At 44.6% G+C, this 16,699-nt stretch overlaps 1 protein-coding gene across 3 annotated transcripts in view; it reads left to right on the top strand.

Annotated features, from left to right (window-relative positions):
- The first annotated feature begins 61 nt into the window (after window positions 1-61).
- Window positions 62-16,699, top strand: part of LOC102382623 (F-box/WD repeat-containing protein 1A-like) — an 85,955-nt gene continuing 69,317 nt past the window's right edge. The window contains exons 1-2 of one of the 3 annotated variants that reach the window (XM_025201234.1): window positions 62-1,103; window positions 2,366-2,619. Coding sequence is in view for 1 of the 3 variants with exons in the window: in XM_025201231.1 (XP_025057016.1) it covers window positions 13,681-13,713 (33 nt within the window). In the remaining 2 variants the exon portion in view is untranslated. Of the gene's footprint in view, window positions 1,104-2,258; window positions 2,620-13,646; window positions 13,714-16,699 lie in introns of those variants that run through there. The other 2 variants (XM_025201233.1, XM_025201231.1) reach the window with 2 other exon arrangements.

The following is a 16,699-nucleotide window of genomic DNA, read 5'->3' as shown; positions in this document are numbered from 1 at the left end:
CTGCTGGGGCTAGGAGCTGTGTAGGGGTGTAGCCGGCTGGGGGGCTCTGGGGTGGGGATCCCCTCCATTGATAGGATTTGGGGGCCACGAGCCTGCGGAAGAGGGACACAGTGCCCGGGGAGGGGGCACGTGCCCGGCAGAGACGTGTCGCGGGCGCTCCAGCCTGCCCTGGGCCCAGGGCCTGTGGGGGAGGCAGGTCCTGGTCCTGCCCCTGCTCTGCGGGGGGGTCCTGTGGGTGCGACTCCCCCTCCCCCCCGTCACAGCCTGTCTCCGTCGCTTTTCCTCCCCACCCCCTTTTACCACCGGCTGGGGACCGGCCTCTCTCGCTCTTTCCGCCCACCATATTTTCCTTTTCCTCGCTGCTTTTCAAAGAATTAGCCTGCCCGTTATCTTGGATCCTGAGCCAGACACTAGTTTTTGGGGGTGTCTGCCTCCGAGTCTGGTTTGTGTAGATTAGTGGTTTAGAGACACTGGTTTCAACTCTCGTTTCATTCCTCTTGACCACAGGTTTAATTCCAGATTGGGTTTTTTGTGGTTGGTTTGGGCTGGAAAACAGTCGCATCAAGACATTTACACAAACATCCATGCCACGTTAACTGACCGTTCATTTCCGGTGGGCTCAAGTCTTCTGCCTCCGAGGATGTCAGTTAGTTGACAGGCAGCGTTTGCTCCAAGTTTGTTCTGGATTAGTCCTTTCAGTGGCACAGATTTAAATCTCTTCCTCGGGAGCAAAAAAAAAAAAAGGGGGAAAAAAAATCAGTTTAAACCCTCAGAATTTATGCCCCAGGTGGAACTAGCGAAACACTTGGTACAAATCTTGGTTTTCATTTGCACTTCAAAAGCAGTAGAAATTCTCAGCGTATAATGGCCTCCATTTATTTTCTTGTACAATTGATAGCCCCTTGAAGCCTTCTCTCCTCCTGTTCAGACCATTGGACTCTTCTCTCAGCGCCCTTTATTTTTGTTAGATTTACAGGCTTTCGGGTGGTAGAGGTGGGAAACGTATGCGGTGCCTGAGTAGCTTTGGGAGTCAAAATTGCCTCCTTTCATCTATAATCGGTCAGAAGTTTGCAAGAGATCCCGTTGCGTGTGGATCTGGCCAGGTTGGTCCACTCATTTGTGACTTAGGTTGGATTGGTCCAACTCGTTAGATCTCAGATGTAACAAAGCCTCGCACCCTGGAAAGGGCCCAGCTGATAAGGCGTCCTGCTTCCTGGCATTGTAAACACATCACATGGGTGCTCTGCTCTGGTCCCCATGGAATAAAGATTCCAGTTTGAGCTCTTTGTCCAGACATTCAGAGCCCTCCTTGAGATTGGCTTGTGCTCTCTGAGGCCCATCGGGCCTCCCGCCCTCCATCTGTGCCCCACAGACTGCAGAGAAACCAGAATTAAGTTGCTGGATTCACTTTGAGTGTTAAGAGTGGCCAAGACACCCTGTGTACTAAGAAGTAAATGTCAAATGTGTCTCTCCTGAGTGCAGCTGTCACGCAGTAAGTTCTTCACATGCATACCTGCAACCCACGTAGACAAGCACCCAAGCAAGGAAAAACTGTGGACTGCTCACATGTTGTCTTCTGCTAATTGGCAGAGGATGGAGCAGTACTTTTCTTTTTAATGCATTGTTGGCTTTTTCTTCCCAGCACTGAACTTGATTGGATCTGAGTGTCTCCCCAGTAATTAGACAGGCAAAGCTGAGCTTCATGGCATCTTTTGCTTTTCTCCTTTCCATGGTTAGAGAGGTTCTGCATCAGTTAGGATGGGGTGGACGAGAGAAAGTTTTCTTAACCTGAACCAGGTTGTGGGGGGGAAATCCACTGGGTGTTGTCTTGATATTTAAATAGTTGGAGTTGCTTAGATGCCATAGTGAGGAGAGCCACATAAGTACAGGCGTAGATCTGGAAAAGACGGATTAGATGCGTTTCAGTCAATGCTGACTCATCCACAGTAAATTTTCCTGTCTGTCCAAGTGGATGACAAATTTGGCGTACCTTGATTCTTACTAAGTGGGTCAAAGCATGGCTCACTTCAGTCCAGTCTATTCATTATTGATTTGCACAGCATCTTTTCACAAGTGTCAAGGTGCCTTCCTTATTTAAGTATTGAAACACTCTTTGAAGAGACCAGACTCATTATTTCTCCGGGCCCCAGTACAATATTTACAATTTGGCTCCGGATTCACACAACAAACAATAAGGGCTGGAAGCAGCCTTGTAGGTGGTGATATTTTTGTTCTTGTCTGTATGATTATTTTTCATTTAAAAAATGCTTGCCTAGTCCCTGGCAATGATTTTGGAGCAATCTCGAAGTCATTAGATGTCAGGGGAAGAAAAAAACCTGCTAATTTTTAATGTTTTCCTGCCTAGCTACTGATGGAAAATGTCATGTTGAAACCTCATCCTGTGATGACTTCATGAATGAAACAAATAAAAGAAAGAAAGGGGAAAGGAAAGACAAAGAAAAGACCTTAGAGGGGTCCCCTCCCACCGTCCCCGGAGTGTCAGAAATCAGTTTATAGATTTGACATTTTGCAAAGCAAACCGGACTGTGTTTTCCTGGTGAGAGTGTGTAGGTGCGGCTTATTGCTGGGCTGAAAGGAAGGTCTGGTCCCTCCTGTTTGGTAGGTAATCGAGCCGATAACAAAGCTATATTGATGTGTTCAGCCCACGTCTCACGAGTCTGCTAGATACGCCTAAACAATTATAATACGTTTTATCTAAAACCTTACATTCTAATTAATATAGGTAATTACATTCTGTTTACCCACACTTCTCTTACAGTTTCCAACAGACGCACAGTCATATTCACTTACAATACTAAACCAGTGGGTCAATTGCTGGCATGTGCTGTTAAGCGGCTTCACCCCAGAGATAGCAGCATTATCAGTGGTGAATGGAGTGTTTCCTCCCATGCAGTTAATACATTAACCTACTCTTTTAATGTTTCTTTTGAATTAGAACCAGTATATACAAGTAAGATATTATTAAGATGCCATAGATGATATAGGCCAGCACTCTAGTACAGATCTGGTCAGGTACGGGAGGTACAGAAGACTCTAGGTCAGGTACAGGAGGGGATTAGCATCACTAGTATCTTCCTAGGTACATGTCATCCCTTTCCGGGTGTTGCTTAAGTAGTTGAGATAAAACTACCCTCTTCATAAGGTGTAACTTAAAGGAAATGAATGCACAAGACAATCGGATATATTCCATTAAGAATTTATTTTGGGAGGGGGAGGAAAATGGTTGCTTTAAAGAGAGGCCTGGTTTTTGTTGCATTCAAGAATATGGAATTTTGTTATAACCATTTGCGAAAGGGCTATAAAGGAGGGGCTCTGCAAGTGGCTTCCATATTTGAACAGGCTGTTTAAAAATGTAGATACAGTACTTAAAGAACAAATGCAGCAGGCTCAACTGAGACTTTGATTAAATGTCATATAAACTAAACTATGTACGCCCGCATAGAATAGTAGATATTTTTTTTCAAAGTAGCTTCGAATGGTTCTGTTAAGTGTACGAATGTTCTGATGATTATCTTTTTAATTAAAATGAGAAATCTTTGTTTAAAGTGGCATTCTTTTTTTACGGCCTGTTACAGTCTCCGTAACAATCATTTCTTAAGTCTGAACGTTTTTAATTCCAGGAATCCATTTATATAAAACTATGTTTAGACTTAATTAAGGAACGATTCTTACAAAGCTTGTAAATAGCCAAGAAAAAAGGGACAGAAAATAAAACTGACATCCACACTTAACAAAATGATTGTTACAAGGTATGTAATATGCTATAAAAATACAATAAAGCCCTTTTTATAAGAGTTCATATTTTTTGTTCCTCATTTTGAAAGGTATTTAAGAAAAATATCAAGCCTGTATGAAGCAACATCTGTTTCCCCAAATGGACTAGTGACAACTTCAGTTGTATTTAATTAGCCGTGCACGGTGCTGTACCTGACCAGTTTGGGATCTTATTTAAAATGGCTTTCCAGGCAGCATTTTAATACATAGTTTTACTTTCTCTTTTTCACTCTGGAGCTCCGTGTAGTAAGTCAGCCAGCGGACTGAATGGCATTCAACATGATTTGTGGCTTAAGGGAAGTGAATGGGCAATCTCTCCCATCTAGATTTCCTGCCCTGGAACTTGGGTGGGAAGATGGTGACGCTGGCATTCGTCATGAATGTCTCTTCTCCATGTCCAAAGTTAACAGTGTCCTTTCCTGGAATTGAGTAAGATGGGGCATGCCCCCGGGTAGTGTATGTCTTTGTGATCTGTACTAGTCCCCTCAAATGAATGTACGTTGGCTTCATCTGTCCTCGAGCAGAGCATCTTTGTAATGCTGATGACGCTGATCCTCCCAAACCTTACATATGCCTGGAGAATTTTAGGTGTGCAGGTGCTATGTTAAGGCAAAGTATGTCCTACACACTCACGCCGTGGTTTATAGCTCACAGCAATTGTGTGTGGCAGAGCAAACCCTGAGTTTCCTTAAATTTGATATTGGTAGGTTCGCGGTGACTTGACCTCCATGAAGTGAGTCAGCCAGCATGCTAAATAGTGTCCATCATGATCTGTGGCTTAAGAGAAGTGAATCCTGAGCTGATTATCTGTTTTTCTCTGTCTGCTTAGGAGGGGGAACAGATAGTCAAACTCTTGCCCTTTACATAGGTCCAGCTTATGTTGACTTACCCCTGTTGGTAGTGCTAGGTCTTTAATATCCCAGAAATTATAAATGATCCTTTTCAAATTCCTATTTCATAGAATAATAAGAAAGAAGGGTCGGAAGAAACTTCTGGAGGTCGTCTAGTCCAATCCCCTGCTCCAGGCAGAATTTTGGGGGGATAAACTGCTTTTTATGGCTACCCTAACAGTATATTTGTAGTTTTCTTTTACTAGGGAATGTCAAGCATCTGAGGCTAGGGAAACATGAGGGAGATAATTATCATTTTTTTAAAGCAGCAGGGAGAACGTAGAATTAGTTGTTAGATGTAAGGTGATAGCTTCCTGGTTTTTTTTACTTTAAATGTGTGTTTAGTAATTTGGGTTAACTAAATTGGAATAATATTTTTCCCTCAGTTGGAGGGTTTTGCTGAAGCCAACATAGATCTGAACCTAAACCTTGCTTCTAGTCCAAACTCCTGCTTTTGGCAGCAGTTTTCTCAAAGGTTGATACAGGCTTTAGGTACTTCAGCAGTTTCACCCTCACTCCTCTTACAGCATTTCATTTTAGCCACTTTGCTCCATTAAATGTATGCAATTATAAAAGCAAATGGCAAATTTGCTATCGCATCATTGAAGTATTTAGCTTCCTAGACTTCGAAAGCAGAATTTCTTGCTCCATGCCCTCCCCCTTATTATATATACTATAAACATAAGAGAGAATAGGCTGACCTTAATATTTGCTTCCCAGACTAAATCGCCGCCTTGCAGCAGTTATTTCCCACTGAATAAAAAGTTTAATTTCACGCCCTGATTAGTGCTAGTATGTGCAGGTGGATATTTATTTTATGCAGCTAAACTAATCTGCCTTGGCAAATTATTTGCCAGTCAGCAGAGCTATAATTCCTCATGAGTATTTGGTGCTAAATTATAGTTCTCATTAGTAGGGTAAATCAAAGCACACTAACCACAAAGTTGTGGTTAGGCCAGGGTTTTTCCTTTATATATATTTTTAAAGACTTAGGATAAATTGAGAATGACAGGGACACAGCACATCGTCAGACTGGTGGGCAACGGAGAAAGAAGCAAGGAGGCTGTCTTGAGAGGAAGAATAAAAGAAAATAATTCAGTGCAGTTCCTCCAGCTACCCAAGTAAGACCATGCAAGCAACACAAACCAATCATGCCATATCTTGTCCAGTGGGAGCTAATGAGCAAGGCAACTTGACCCTGGTCTGTGCATCACCTGGGATAGTTTCACAAAGAGGTGGCCGGTGACATGGTGTTGGCTCTTCCTGGCTTCCAGGTCCAAAAGCAAATCAGATGTTAAAACATCTCTAGCATTCTTTCTTCGCATAAATGCTAGAAGAATGGGCCGTTCTTTAATTCCAGGAATCGTGGGTGCCAGAGACTGATAGCAAGTCCGTCCATTAAAATGTGACCCACCTTTGGAAAAAGGTGTGAGGGTGTGATCAGAAAAGACTCCCAGGTACAAAAATTGTTTGGCAGGTGGATGGTGCGGTAGGTACACAGTTGTCTTCTCTCTATATGTTCCCATGTTAGTAGTTTGGCGTATGTCATAATGGCTTTTTAATGGAAACACTTACTACGATTATGGTGGAGCCCGTTTAAAGTTTCATCCTTCCATTAGTAACTATGTTTACAACTGAGCGAATGGTAGAGGTAGCTAGAGAGGCATCCCATTAGCTGGTCATCTGCACAGAGCCGTTTCAGCAGACAGAAAGCAGTGATTCTTCCCCTCTATTCAGCACCGGGAAGGCCACATCTGGAGTCCTGTGTCCAGCTGTGGGCCCCCACTGCAGAAAGGATGTGGACACATTGGAGAGAGTCCAGCGGAGGGCAATGAAAATGGTTGTGGGCTGGAGGACAGGACTGGTGAGGAGAGGTTGAGGGAGCTGGGCTGATTTAGTTAGGAGAAGAGAAGACCAAGGGGGATTGAATAGCAGCCTTCACCTCCCTGCAGGGGGGCTGCAAAGAGGCTGGAGCTGGGCTGGTCTCAGTGGGGGCAGATACAGGACAAGGAGCAATGGGCTCAAGTTGCAGCAAGGGAAGTTGAGGTTAGATAGTAAGAAGTACGTTCTCACGAGGAGGGTAGTAAAGCACTGGAACAGGCTGCCCGGAGGGGTTGGGGACACTCCATCCTTGGAGATGTTGAAAACCCGGCTCAACAAAGCCCTGGCCAGGATGATGTAGTTGGGGCTGGTCCTGCTTGAAGCAGGGGTTGGACTAGATGCGACCCCCTGAGCTCCCTTCAACCCTCATTTTCTATCAGTCTCTGATTTCTGACTCCAGTGAAAATGGTCTGATTTAACTGTGGACATAGCATGTTTAAATCTGGGGTGGAAAATCAACAAAGTGCTGACCAGCTTGATTTAGTTTTCTTAAAAATTTTGCCCAGATGCAAGAATTCAGCTGGAACAAGCCATTGCTATTTGGTCATGGACTTCTCCAGTGGAACTGGCTGCTACGTCTGCCCTGGTGCATCATGGTGGAAATAGGCAGACAAGGTTCTTTGGGTAAATCTGGTATCTTTGATTAGGCCAACTATTTAGTTGGTTTAATAAAAGATATCAGATTTACCCAAGGAATGTTGTCTGCCTATGTCCTTAGACCAATATGGCTACAACCTACGCCCCTGTAATTGTGGTAGAAATTGCCTGTCAGTGTGTCGATCTCAGTGTTTAACCAGTCTCACTTGCAGTCCTAGTGACATTTCTAAAATCCTACCTTGTTCTCTGCCATTTCGGTTCAAAGATAGTCTTTATGGCCATTTTATTTATACAGCATTTAAGGTGCTCATGCCCACAGTTGCTGAATTTCATCTGGTTTGTCTGTCTGGGGAAGGTAAAGAAGTAAAGGGAAACAGCAGCTTAGCATAAGCAAATCTAACTTCTGCATCTAAATAGTAAGTGTTTAAAATATAATTAATAAGCAATGAAACATGAAGTCGCTATCTTGACAGCCTCATGAGACACATTAGGGCTGAGAAGATGCCGGGCCCTAGAGAAACCATAGAAAATCAAACATTTTCTGATACGTTGTGTTTATTAAAGAGTGGTACTTCATAATCTAGCTTTCTTGGAGGCTCTCGGGAACGGGAAACGTCATCTCTGATTTGCGGAAAGGGGAGCTGAAGCTCAGAAAGGTGAAAGAATTTGACTGTTGTCGAGCAGTCAGCGAGAGAGCAGAGGCGTGCAAGAATCCGGCTCGGCTAACGTCTAGCCCCGTGCTTCCTACCATGTTTTGGTTAATTTTACATTTGGCTAATCACCTGTTAAGAGAGCCCATTTTTATCATCAAACAAAATTAATTTTAAAAATGGTTTGAAACTGTCTCTTTTAATGGGATCTGAGCGTTCCTAGTCTTAATCTGCCTCCTGAGGCTTGTCTTTCTTCTGGGAAGTACAGTGTTACATCATTAAAATATCATCTCCCACTGAGAGAAAAATCAGCCCCATTCACTAAGTGGTGAGGCTGCAACAATGACAAGTATTTCTAAAAACTGCATTAAAATTCATTTATTCTCTTTTGTCTCCAAGATCCACAGACCTGGTAACCAGAGGGCCTCTCAGCCTGCTTGTAGCTATGTATGCATAACCGAGCCTGTTAGTGATAGGGCAGGGTGCAGTCTGCTACGGGGAAGAGCCCACCAGTTCTTCGTTCTGCCTCCGTAGCCGCAGGAAGGTTAACCAGACCTGCTGCTGCCGAGCAAAAACATTATTTAAAACAATTGGCCATAAATATGCCGTCTACAGCACCTTCCTGGTGCTCTGCTGCGGTGAGAATTGAGAAGGGCCTGATATTCTGTCTGCTGCAAAGGCGCTGAGTGTGCACAGCACCAGCACCATTTCCACTCACAATGCACAAGGGCAGGAAGAAGGGGAAAGCCGGGGGTCTGTGAGACTCCTCGTGGAGTACCTGGCAGGGAATCCCTGCATACTGTGTGGTCTGGAGCTCCGTGCCTATCTGCAGTCGGTCTGGAGCGGGTCCTGATGCAAACCTGGAGGATCAAGAGTCCTCGAGGCAAATTGTGACAAGAGTACAACGGTTCCGTGCTAAATGATCCTAGCCATGCAGGATGGGCTGGACTCGATGATCTTCCAAGGTCCCTTCCAGCCCTAATGGCTATGAAATCAAATGTCTCTGAAATCCACTTGGCTGCACTTGCAGGACAGGCAGCTCGTCCCTGTCCTTCCTCCTTGGAATCACCTGGAGGGAGATCTGAAGAAGACACAAAGATGAGGTCCCTTCCAACCCTAGTTTTCGATGTCATAGAGCAGACAGCTGAGAACCAACATTGTCGTTTCCTAGTTCTCTGCTGGGAAAAGGCTTCCTCTATCTGCATGGTCGAGGAATAAAATTGCTCCCTCTCAGAGATCCTATGAGCACTGTACTTGTCACCTCCTTCCCAATGACAAGTGTCTGGTGAGCCACAGAGAAACTGGGGGAAAAGGTCGAAGATATAGGAGCTTGTCTTCATGGTCATCAGTATATCTGTCTGTGCCTCTCCCTCCCCCCCTCAGTAAATCAGAACATCCCTAAAAAGACCCTAGTATTAAGGAAAGGTAAATCTAGATGTGGGTCGAGGAATCTACAATCTTCTGTTTCAGTCTTGAGCAGAGGAAGGTCGTTAGCTGCGTTAGTCTGAAGACGGGCAGAAGGCAGGGTAGAGATGCACCTTACAGAGTAGCTGAATCAGAGTTCAGTTTTTGGGAACAAGGGCTCACTTCATTGAATGCTAGCAGGTTTCTGATGCTTGCTTTCTTGTGAAGGAGCTGGTTTAAGGGAAGAAAGCACAAATCCAGATCTGGAATTTGCAAAAGTTGCCCAGTGTCCTGAGAGGAAGGAGCATTTTCATACTCAGAACAGCAACCATAGGAGGAGGGAGAGCAGAACAAATTGTCCCGGTCAAAATGTGGTGAATCCATGTGTCAGAGGACAGATTCAGGGTGGCTCTACCTTGTGGAAAGGGCGTTTCAGACCAACAAAGAGGAGGAAGCAGATCGGAAGGGCAGCGTTAAAGCTCACAAGTATTCTCCCCGGACCCCAGGGTCCCTCCATAGATACAATGAACACGGAAGAGACATTCCTTAGGAAAAACTAAGAGACCAAGCAAGAGGGCTAAAGAAATGTGTATGCCGTATCGGGTCTGAATTAGATTTTGTTCCCTCTCCTAAGATAAATGCACCTCTGATGTCCATAGTTAGGGCTATGGCAATACCTCCAGATGGGGAATTAAATCAGTGTGATTTAACAGAATAGACACAAGTCTTGGGAGAAACTTGCATCCTCTCAAGAGGAGTTACAAGTCCTACTCTAAATCCAAACAGTCCTTTCAAGGCTCCCAGAGGGGCACTTGTCATCATTGGCAGTGGCACGATACCCCCGATACCATGATGAGCGAATGGCACAGGTAACAGATGAGACAAGTAGCTATTCCAGGGGGAAAGGGATCCAGAACTGGGGTGGTCGGTCAGTCCAGGGGTGATGCATCTTCAGGATCATCTGGTCCCCCAAACGTAACAGGTTTGCTGCTGAAGTGGGGTGGAGCAGCACTGAGATGGCGGCCTCTTCCAAACGCGTGCAAGGCTGGCCTCATATCCCACCTGACATATGGGATATGGAGCTTATTCCTTACGGTTATGCATTGCACCGGCTCAACGTAGACTTTTTCTTCTTGTGCTCTCAAGAGCCCTCAGCAGTCAGGAGGTAGTCAGCTGTCTTATCTTTCCGGCAGACTGGAGCACTAGAGGCAGCGAAAGGCTCAGAAAAGGACAAGGCTTGTGCTCCATTCTGTACCTGGCAGGCTGGCAAGGGAAGCAAACCGAGGGCAGAAGATGCTTGACTTGAGGCATCTCGGCAAGTTTCTGAGGAAGCCCAGCTTTGAAAGCGAAAATGTGAAAGTCTGAGGAAAATCAACCAGGGAAGGAAAATCCAAAGAAAATCAACCTTTGGCAAGGGATGTGAAAGATGCAGACCCTCGCATCCTGTTTAGCAGCCTCTTTAGCTTTTTCTTTTTAACTGCCTTTGGATTCAAGCACTTCCAATACAGCTCATTATTCTTGCACCTAATCACAACTCCCAGGGTATTTCTAAAGATAATCATATTAATACCTGTCCTCAGGCAGGAAGTCGTTCATCGTTATCTGTTCCTCAGTGAGTTTCAGGTAAGAGTCCAGCTAAAGACAGCGGTCTGAAGTCCTTCAAGGACCATTCGGATCCAGTGTTTATTGGCTAGGAGCACAGGACTAGGAGGGACCTCTTGTGTCATGAAGTCCATTTTCTGGCTATTGCAGGCAGCAATGTCATATAATCCTGGTAATACATTGACCAAGTTGCCTTTTAAACTATTACACTGTATTTTCCCCCAGCAGTCCTGTTCAATGACTGTTCATAACCTCATTTGTTTGGTGGTAGAAACCTTTTCCCAACTTCCAGTCTAGGCTCATTCCTGGCCAGTTTCTGTCCATTTGTTTTTGTGCCAGCTTTGTCCTTTAGTTTTAATAATTCTTCTCTTGTTGTGACTTTTAGCCCTGGATGTATAGAGAACAATTGTATCCCCTTTCAGCCTTTGCTTTTTTAGGCTAAACAGGTGAAGTTTTTCTAGTGTCTGCTCATAGGATAGGCTTTGCTTTCCCTCTGGTCACCATAATAGCCCTTCTGGGGTAGGTGCAGAGTTTGCAATAATCTTGAACATGGCTGCCCTGCATTGTACAGAGCATTGCAAGGAGGTATTATTGGTGCGTCATGAAATGGCTTTATTTCACCTGATACGTCCTAGGCTCTCATTTGTCTTGTCTGTGATTGCATCATGTTTGACAGGTCGTACTCATCCGGTGATTGGCTTATACCCCCGTGTCTTTCCCTTCTTTTTTTCTCAACTCTTTGTCCCCTGCTCCCAGCAAAAAGCCGTGTTTGCTCTAATGTGCGTACGGCTGTGTTAGACTATTTGATCTGTTTGCGTTCCTCCAGTCCTCGAGGCCATCTGGTTCATTTGGTAGGATTCTCCTCTGCACTGATGACTCCTCCCGAGTTTGTCGTCTGCAGATTTCATTAGCATGCTCCTAATTTTTGTGCCGGGGTCCTTAATGAAATTATTTAAGGTCTGCCTCAAGGCTTATCCTTGAAGAACTCCATTACTAACCTCTTTCCAACCTAATAGTTCTCCTTTCAGCGTAACCCCTTTCGTCTCCCTTTTCCCAGTTCCTTACAATTCTGATGCTCTTCTCAGTCTTCTCAACTTTAATTTCCCACGTGACACTATATCAAATGCTTTACTGGAGTCCAGATAGATTAGATCTATCAGAGTTTCCTTGTCTAGAAAAGCAGTTATCGTCTCAAAGAAAGAGATCGGCTTAGTCTGGCACTAATTATAATTTATTCTGAAATGGAAGAAGAGCTACCTAGACCTCTCGTGACGAATAGCTCACCTTGGAGTGGAAATCAATACACAATCTCTCGGGGTCTTCGTTTCTCTGAAAGACCAAGCAAACTGTCGTCTTTGGTTGGATGGTCAGTAACCTCCGGGCCGTGTCGGTCTGCTCCCTGATGTAATTGTTGGGGATGTAGGGTCGTGTGGGCGTAGTGCAGCAGAGGCACACGGGGCATCTCCGTCCTGCTGGCCCTGCCCCCTTGCACCTGTGTTCATTCATTTCACTAGGAGACTCCGACTTCCTTAACCTAATACCTCTCTGAGATGGTGGCTCAGCACCAAGAAAGGATTTCTTCTAGGTCAGAAGTGCTCAACCTTTTGGCTTCTTGGCCAGGTGAAACAAGGCTGGATTGAGCTCTGGGGCCCAGCACCACCCCTCTCCCTTCCCTGAATGCCACGATTGGGTCCTCGGGGCCTGTCATTGCCCCCTGCACACCAGAATTCGGGCCTGGTGCCCCATCTTACCCTCTGCATGCTGGGATTGGACTCTGGGGGCCCAGCTCTGCCCCTCGCATGCCAGAGTTGGGGCCTGGGGGCCTGGTGCCACCCTCACCTGGCCCTGCATGCTGGGATCAGGTGCCCTATCCAGCGCACATACCCTGGGGCCAGGTGGCATGGCATCACGAACCGGATCTGGCCTGCAGACCAGGGGTTGAGCGCCCCATTTCTGGTTGACTCAAACTTAATTACTATTGCATATGATATCAGTTTCAAGGGGCACAGAGATTACTTTGATACTGGGTATTTGCACAAAACGGGAAGGAAATGCGGTTTAAATTGTTCAGAGCTCAAGGGAATTAGCTGTGGGCTCTAGATGTTGTTGTGCTGGGTGAACCGATTCTGCATTCTGGTTGTGATACGTGGTATCGGTGGGCAGTGTAAGCCACCAAGCGAAGGAGCCGGCCCCCCTACACAAGGAAACCTCCTTCTCGTGTCTCCAGGTCAAACAGTGGAGCCTTTGGGCATGTCTACATGTGCATTACTGCACTTTTCCTAATGCATGTTAAATTTAGTACCTCCACTGTGAGGCCACTCTAATGTGCAGTAGTGTAAGCGCACGCTTTTTAAGTGATGCTTAATACACAGTTGCCTATTTTACTGCCCATTACCATACTAGCACAGTCTTTTACGAATGTGCAGTAAAATAGGCTACTGCACATTAAAGCGCACTTGTAGACGCACCCATTGGCCAGAAGTATTTAATTTTGTTTTTGGAAATTTGGCATCTCTCTATGGGGATCTATTTTGCGTGTGAGCTGCAAGGTTTTCCTCAAAGGCAGTAGCCACGTGCTGTTGTCCAACAGGAGTTAATGGGCACTTCTGTGTGTCTTTCTTCCTTTCTCCGTGATTTCCCAGAAGATCTGGAAGGAGAGGTCACTGATGATATTAGTGGCACTGGCTTCTTATTGGCTGAGGGGGCCCCCTTTTTTGTTCAAAACTACCTTACCAAAGAGAGAAGTTCTGGCATGAGCTGGGTGTTTGTAGCTTCCTGCATTCATCCTGCACAAACCCATATCTTGGTCTCTCTCATCCAGCATCTCAAGCGAGAAAGGCATCGAAGTCTACCATACTGCAATGGCTGAGATGGTGTGTCCAGGAAGCCTGCAGGTCAGTCTGCTTCCAGCGAGCAGCGTCAGAGTCCCCCCGTTGAAGCCTTCTAACCTGAGATATCCTGCACATTGTATGACATGATTTGGTGGCTCTCTGATCATATATTCGTACCTTGTCCAGATTTTGCAAGCTGGAGGCCATCTGTGGGAGAGTCTTTGAGTCATGGAGAAGGAATTGGAAACCCCATTCAATTTAACTTCTCCCTGAAGTCAGATCACCCTAAAAAAAATCCATTGTTAATGGATCCGTGGACCTTGCAGAGGCCATAAAATAGGAACATTTATTTTTCACTTGCCCAAAACTTCCTTTCTTTGAATTACAAGGTCCATAGATACAATCATCCCTTTTTTGGAGGTTGAAATGTTTGGAGTATTTCTTTGGCTAGTAGGATGTGAAGTCCTGCTTGGTTCATAAAGTTATATGCTCTGCAGTAGGATTTCAGTTTATTGCCATAGAGCATACAAGCTCTTTAAAGAATCCCGGTCTGCGGGGGACGTTGTCTCAACTGGAGAGCTCAGGGCAGCTGGCCCTGTCCTTCCACGCTAGCGATACACCTTGCACGCCTGCATAGCTACATGCAAGCTTGGGATCCTGCTAGTTATTGAATTTGTGGGCACTGCGGTTCAGAGGAAACCTTCAGTAAGTCAAAGTAAATGTTCCTCTTCCTTGCTAAATATTTACCAAACAAGGTGGTATAACAAATTACCGCCGTCTCATCTTTTAATAAATACTTCTGCACAAAGCGCAGCCTAAAAGAAATTAGCATTTACCAGCCCAGCGGTTGGTCTAGTGCAATGAGGGAGATGTGGCTGCTGTTTTCAGGTTTGAAATGCACAGGCTAGAGATGTCCTCTTGGATTGAAAAGGATGCTTTTATATATAATTTGATTGAGGCCAGTAGAAGCTGTTAAACCCCCCCCAGTACTTACAGATTCTACACTGATACAAGCAGATTCTTCTTTTTTAATGCACTTTTCCTTGTGTCTCATATGAAAGAAGATGCACTGGAGTGAGGGCAGCCAGATTTTGACTTTCACGTATTCATAGCAGTTTCAGTTTTCTAATTATCCAGCTCTGGATTTATCCGTTTTCTATGGAAGTGGAGAGAGAGATATTTAAGAACCTTTCTTGCACAAAAAAAGCCCTGTTTCCACTCAGTACTTAATTAGCACTTGTTTATGACACGGCGCCTGATTTGATTTTTAAAACAAATTGCACAGTAAAGAGACTGATATTTAAACCGTATAGTAACCACAGCTCCAGCTGTGACTCAAATATTGTAAGCCTTCAGGGGTTGTGTTAGGCTTAGAAAATAGGAACTCAGGCCTGTAATTAAATGTCCTCTAAAAATCAGCCTTTTGTGGGGAAAAGTGTGGCATGCCACAGGATTTAAACTATTGACTCATTCAGAGAAAACAGTCTGCTGTTCCCAATCTCGCTAGGGACTGCCCAAATCTATTGGGTTAAAATGGAAAAAGAAGAATATGTAGCTAAAGAAGACTACAATGAGCTATGGACTGCAGGGAAAAGCCAAGGGCAGCAAAAAAGCAAAATGAGTTATTCTGGCCCATTGGGTTACACTGGATAAGAAGGGTTTTATTATATAGGTAGCAGAGGGAGCTGTGGGGCAGGAAGAGATATTAGAAGGAAAGTAGGCAGATTAATACAAGGAGAGATTACATTTTGGGCTCCAAATAAGTCAGAGAGGGTGTGAACTCGTGTTTAAAATCTGTCTTCAATAATAATAATAACGAGCAATTAACAACAGCAGCTTTGAGAACAAGTGAGGAAAACAAATTAGCTTCTGCTACTGATCGGGTAGGAAAATTTGCACAAAATAGAGAGAAAGGAGTTAGCAAATTAATTTGCTGTACCACTAGCAGCTGTTTAAAACCAACAGACAAACAAACCACGCGGAGGCCTGGGGAAGGACTTTGAGATTTGAGAAATGCAAGCGTAGCGCCACTTATCAGAGGAGGAGAGAAATGATTCCAGCAGTTATCACCCTCATAAGTCTAACTCCCGTCCCATGTGAAGAACTGAAGAAAATATTAAGAGAACTTGCTACCCAACTGGAGGATAATGAAACCAGGAGCAATAAGCAGGATAAGTAGTGTTTATAAAAAATGAATAGATCTTGCCAGGCAATTGATTGTGTTTTTGATAGAGTTGCAAAATTACTGGTACGGTAATTCTGAAAGATTTATGAGCGAGAGATTTAAAAGATGATTTTAATGAAACTGGTGCAACTTTTGTGTGCAGACAAGGCCTGAGTCTGTTCTTAAGCACCTCAGTAAGTTGTTTTATATTCAGGTGGCAAATGCACGTCGCTGCCCTCCGTGCTGTCGGTCTAATACGATTAGTAAATCTAAAAATGCTGTTTTCCAGGTTCCCTTTCTTAACCTGTTCATTTATGCCGCAGAAGATAGCTGGAGCCTTGTTCGCATCTGTTGTGAGAATGGCATCAGCTCTACGTTCCTAAGTGACTGACTTGTCTAGCTTGTCCTTTATTCCAGCCACCCAATATATTAATCTTCCACAAGTCAGAGCTGAATAGTTTTGGCTTAAGCTGGCCTCTTCCATCAGAGTTTGCAGTTTGACATCAGTGGGACATATGCTCCCGAGGGCATGTTCACACACAAACTTAGGTTGGTATAGTGGAGAAGTGCCAGTGTAGACCCAGTTGTATCAGTAGAAAAGCGCTTTTTTAATTAATATGGTGTATTTCCCTTCCTGTGTAATTTTTTCTTGTATAGTTTATACCCCTTCCCATACCAGTATAAGGTGCTGATATTTGACGTTCCAGTCTTTGAAAAGTTGGCTTGTATGTTTAAAAAATAAGGAGTTCACAGTAAGAGTTAATCTACTGGACAGCTTCACATGGCATTGGTAGCACTGAAGTGCCTTTCTTTGGAAGTGATGGATTTTAAACCAGGTATAGATGTGCGCGTAAATGCCTTCCTAGCTCTGATGTCACGAACACT

The sequence above is a fragment of the Alligator sinensis genome, unplaced genomic scaffold (assembly GCF_000455745.1).
Source record: "Alligator sinensis unplaced genomic scaffold, ASM45574v1 scaffold61_1, whole genome shotgun sequence".
Classification (NCBI taxonomy): Eukaryota; Metazoa; Chordata; order Crocodylia; family Alligatoridae; genus Alligator; species Alligator sinensis.
Note: the sequence above shows the minus strand (reverse complement) of the source record. Positions and strands in the feature narration are given on the sequence as shown.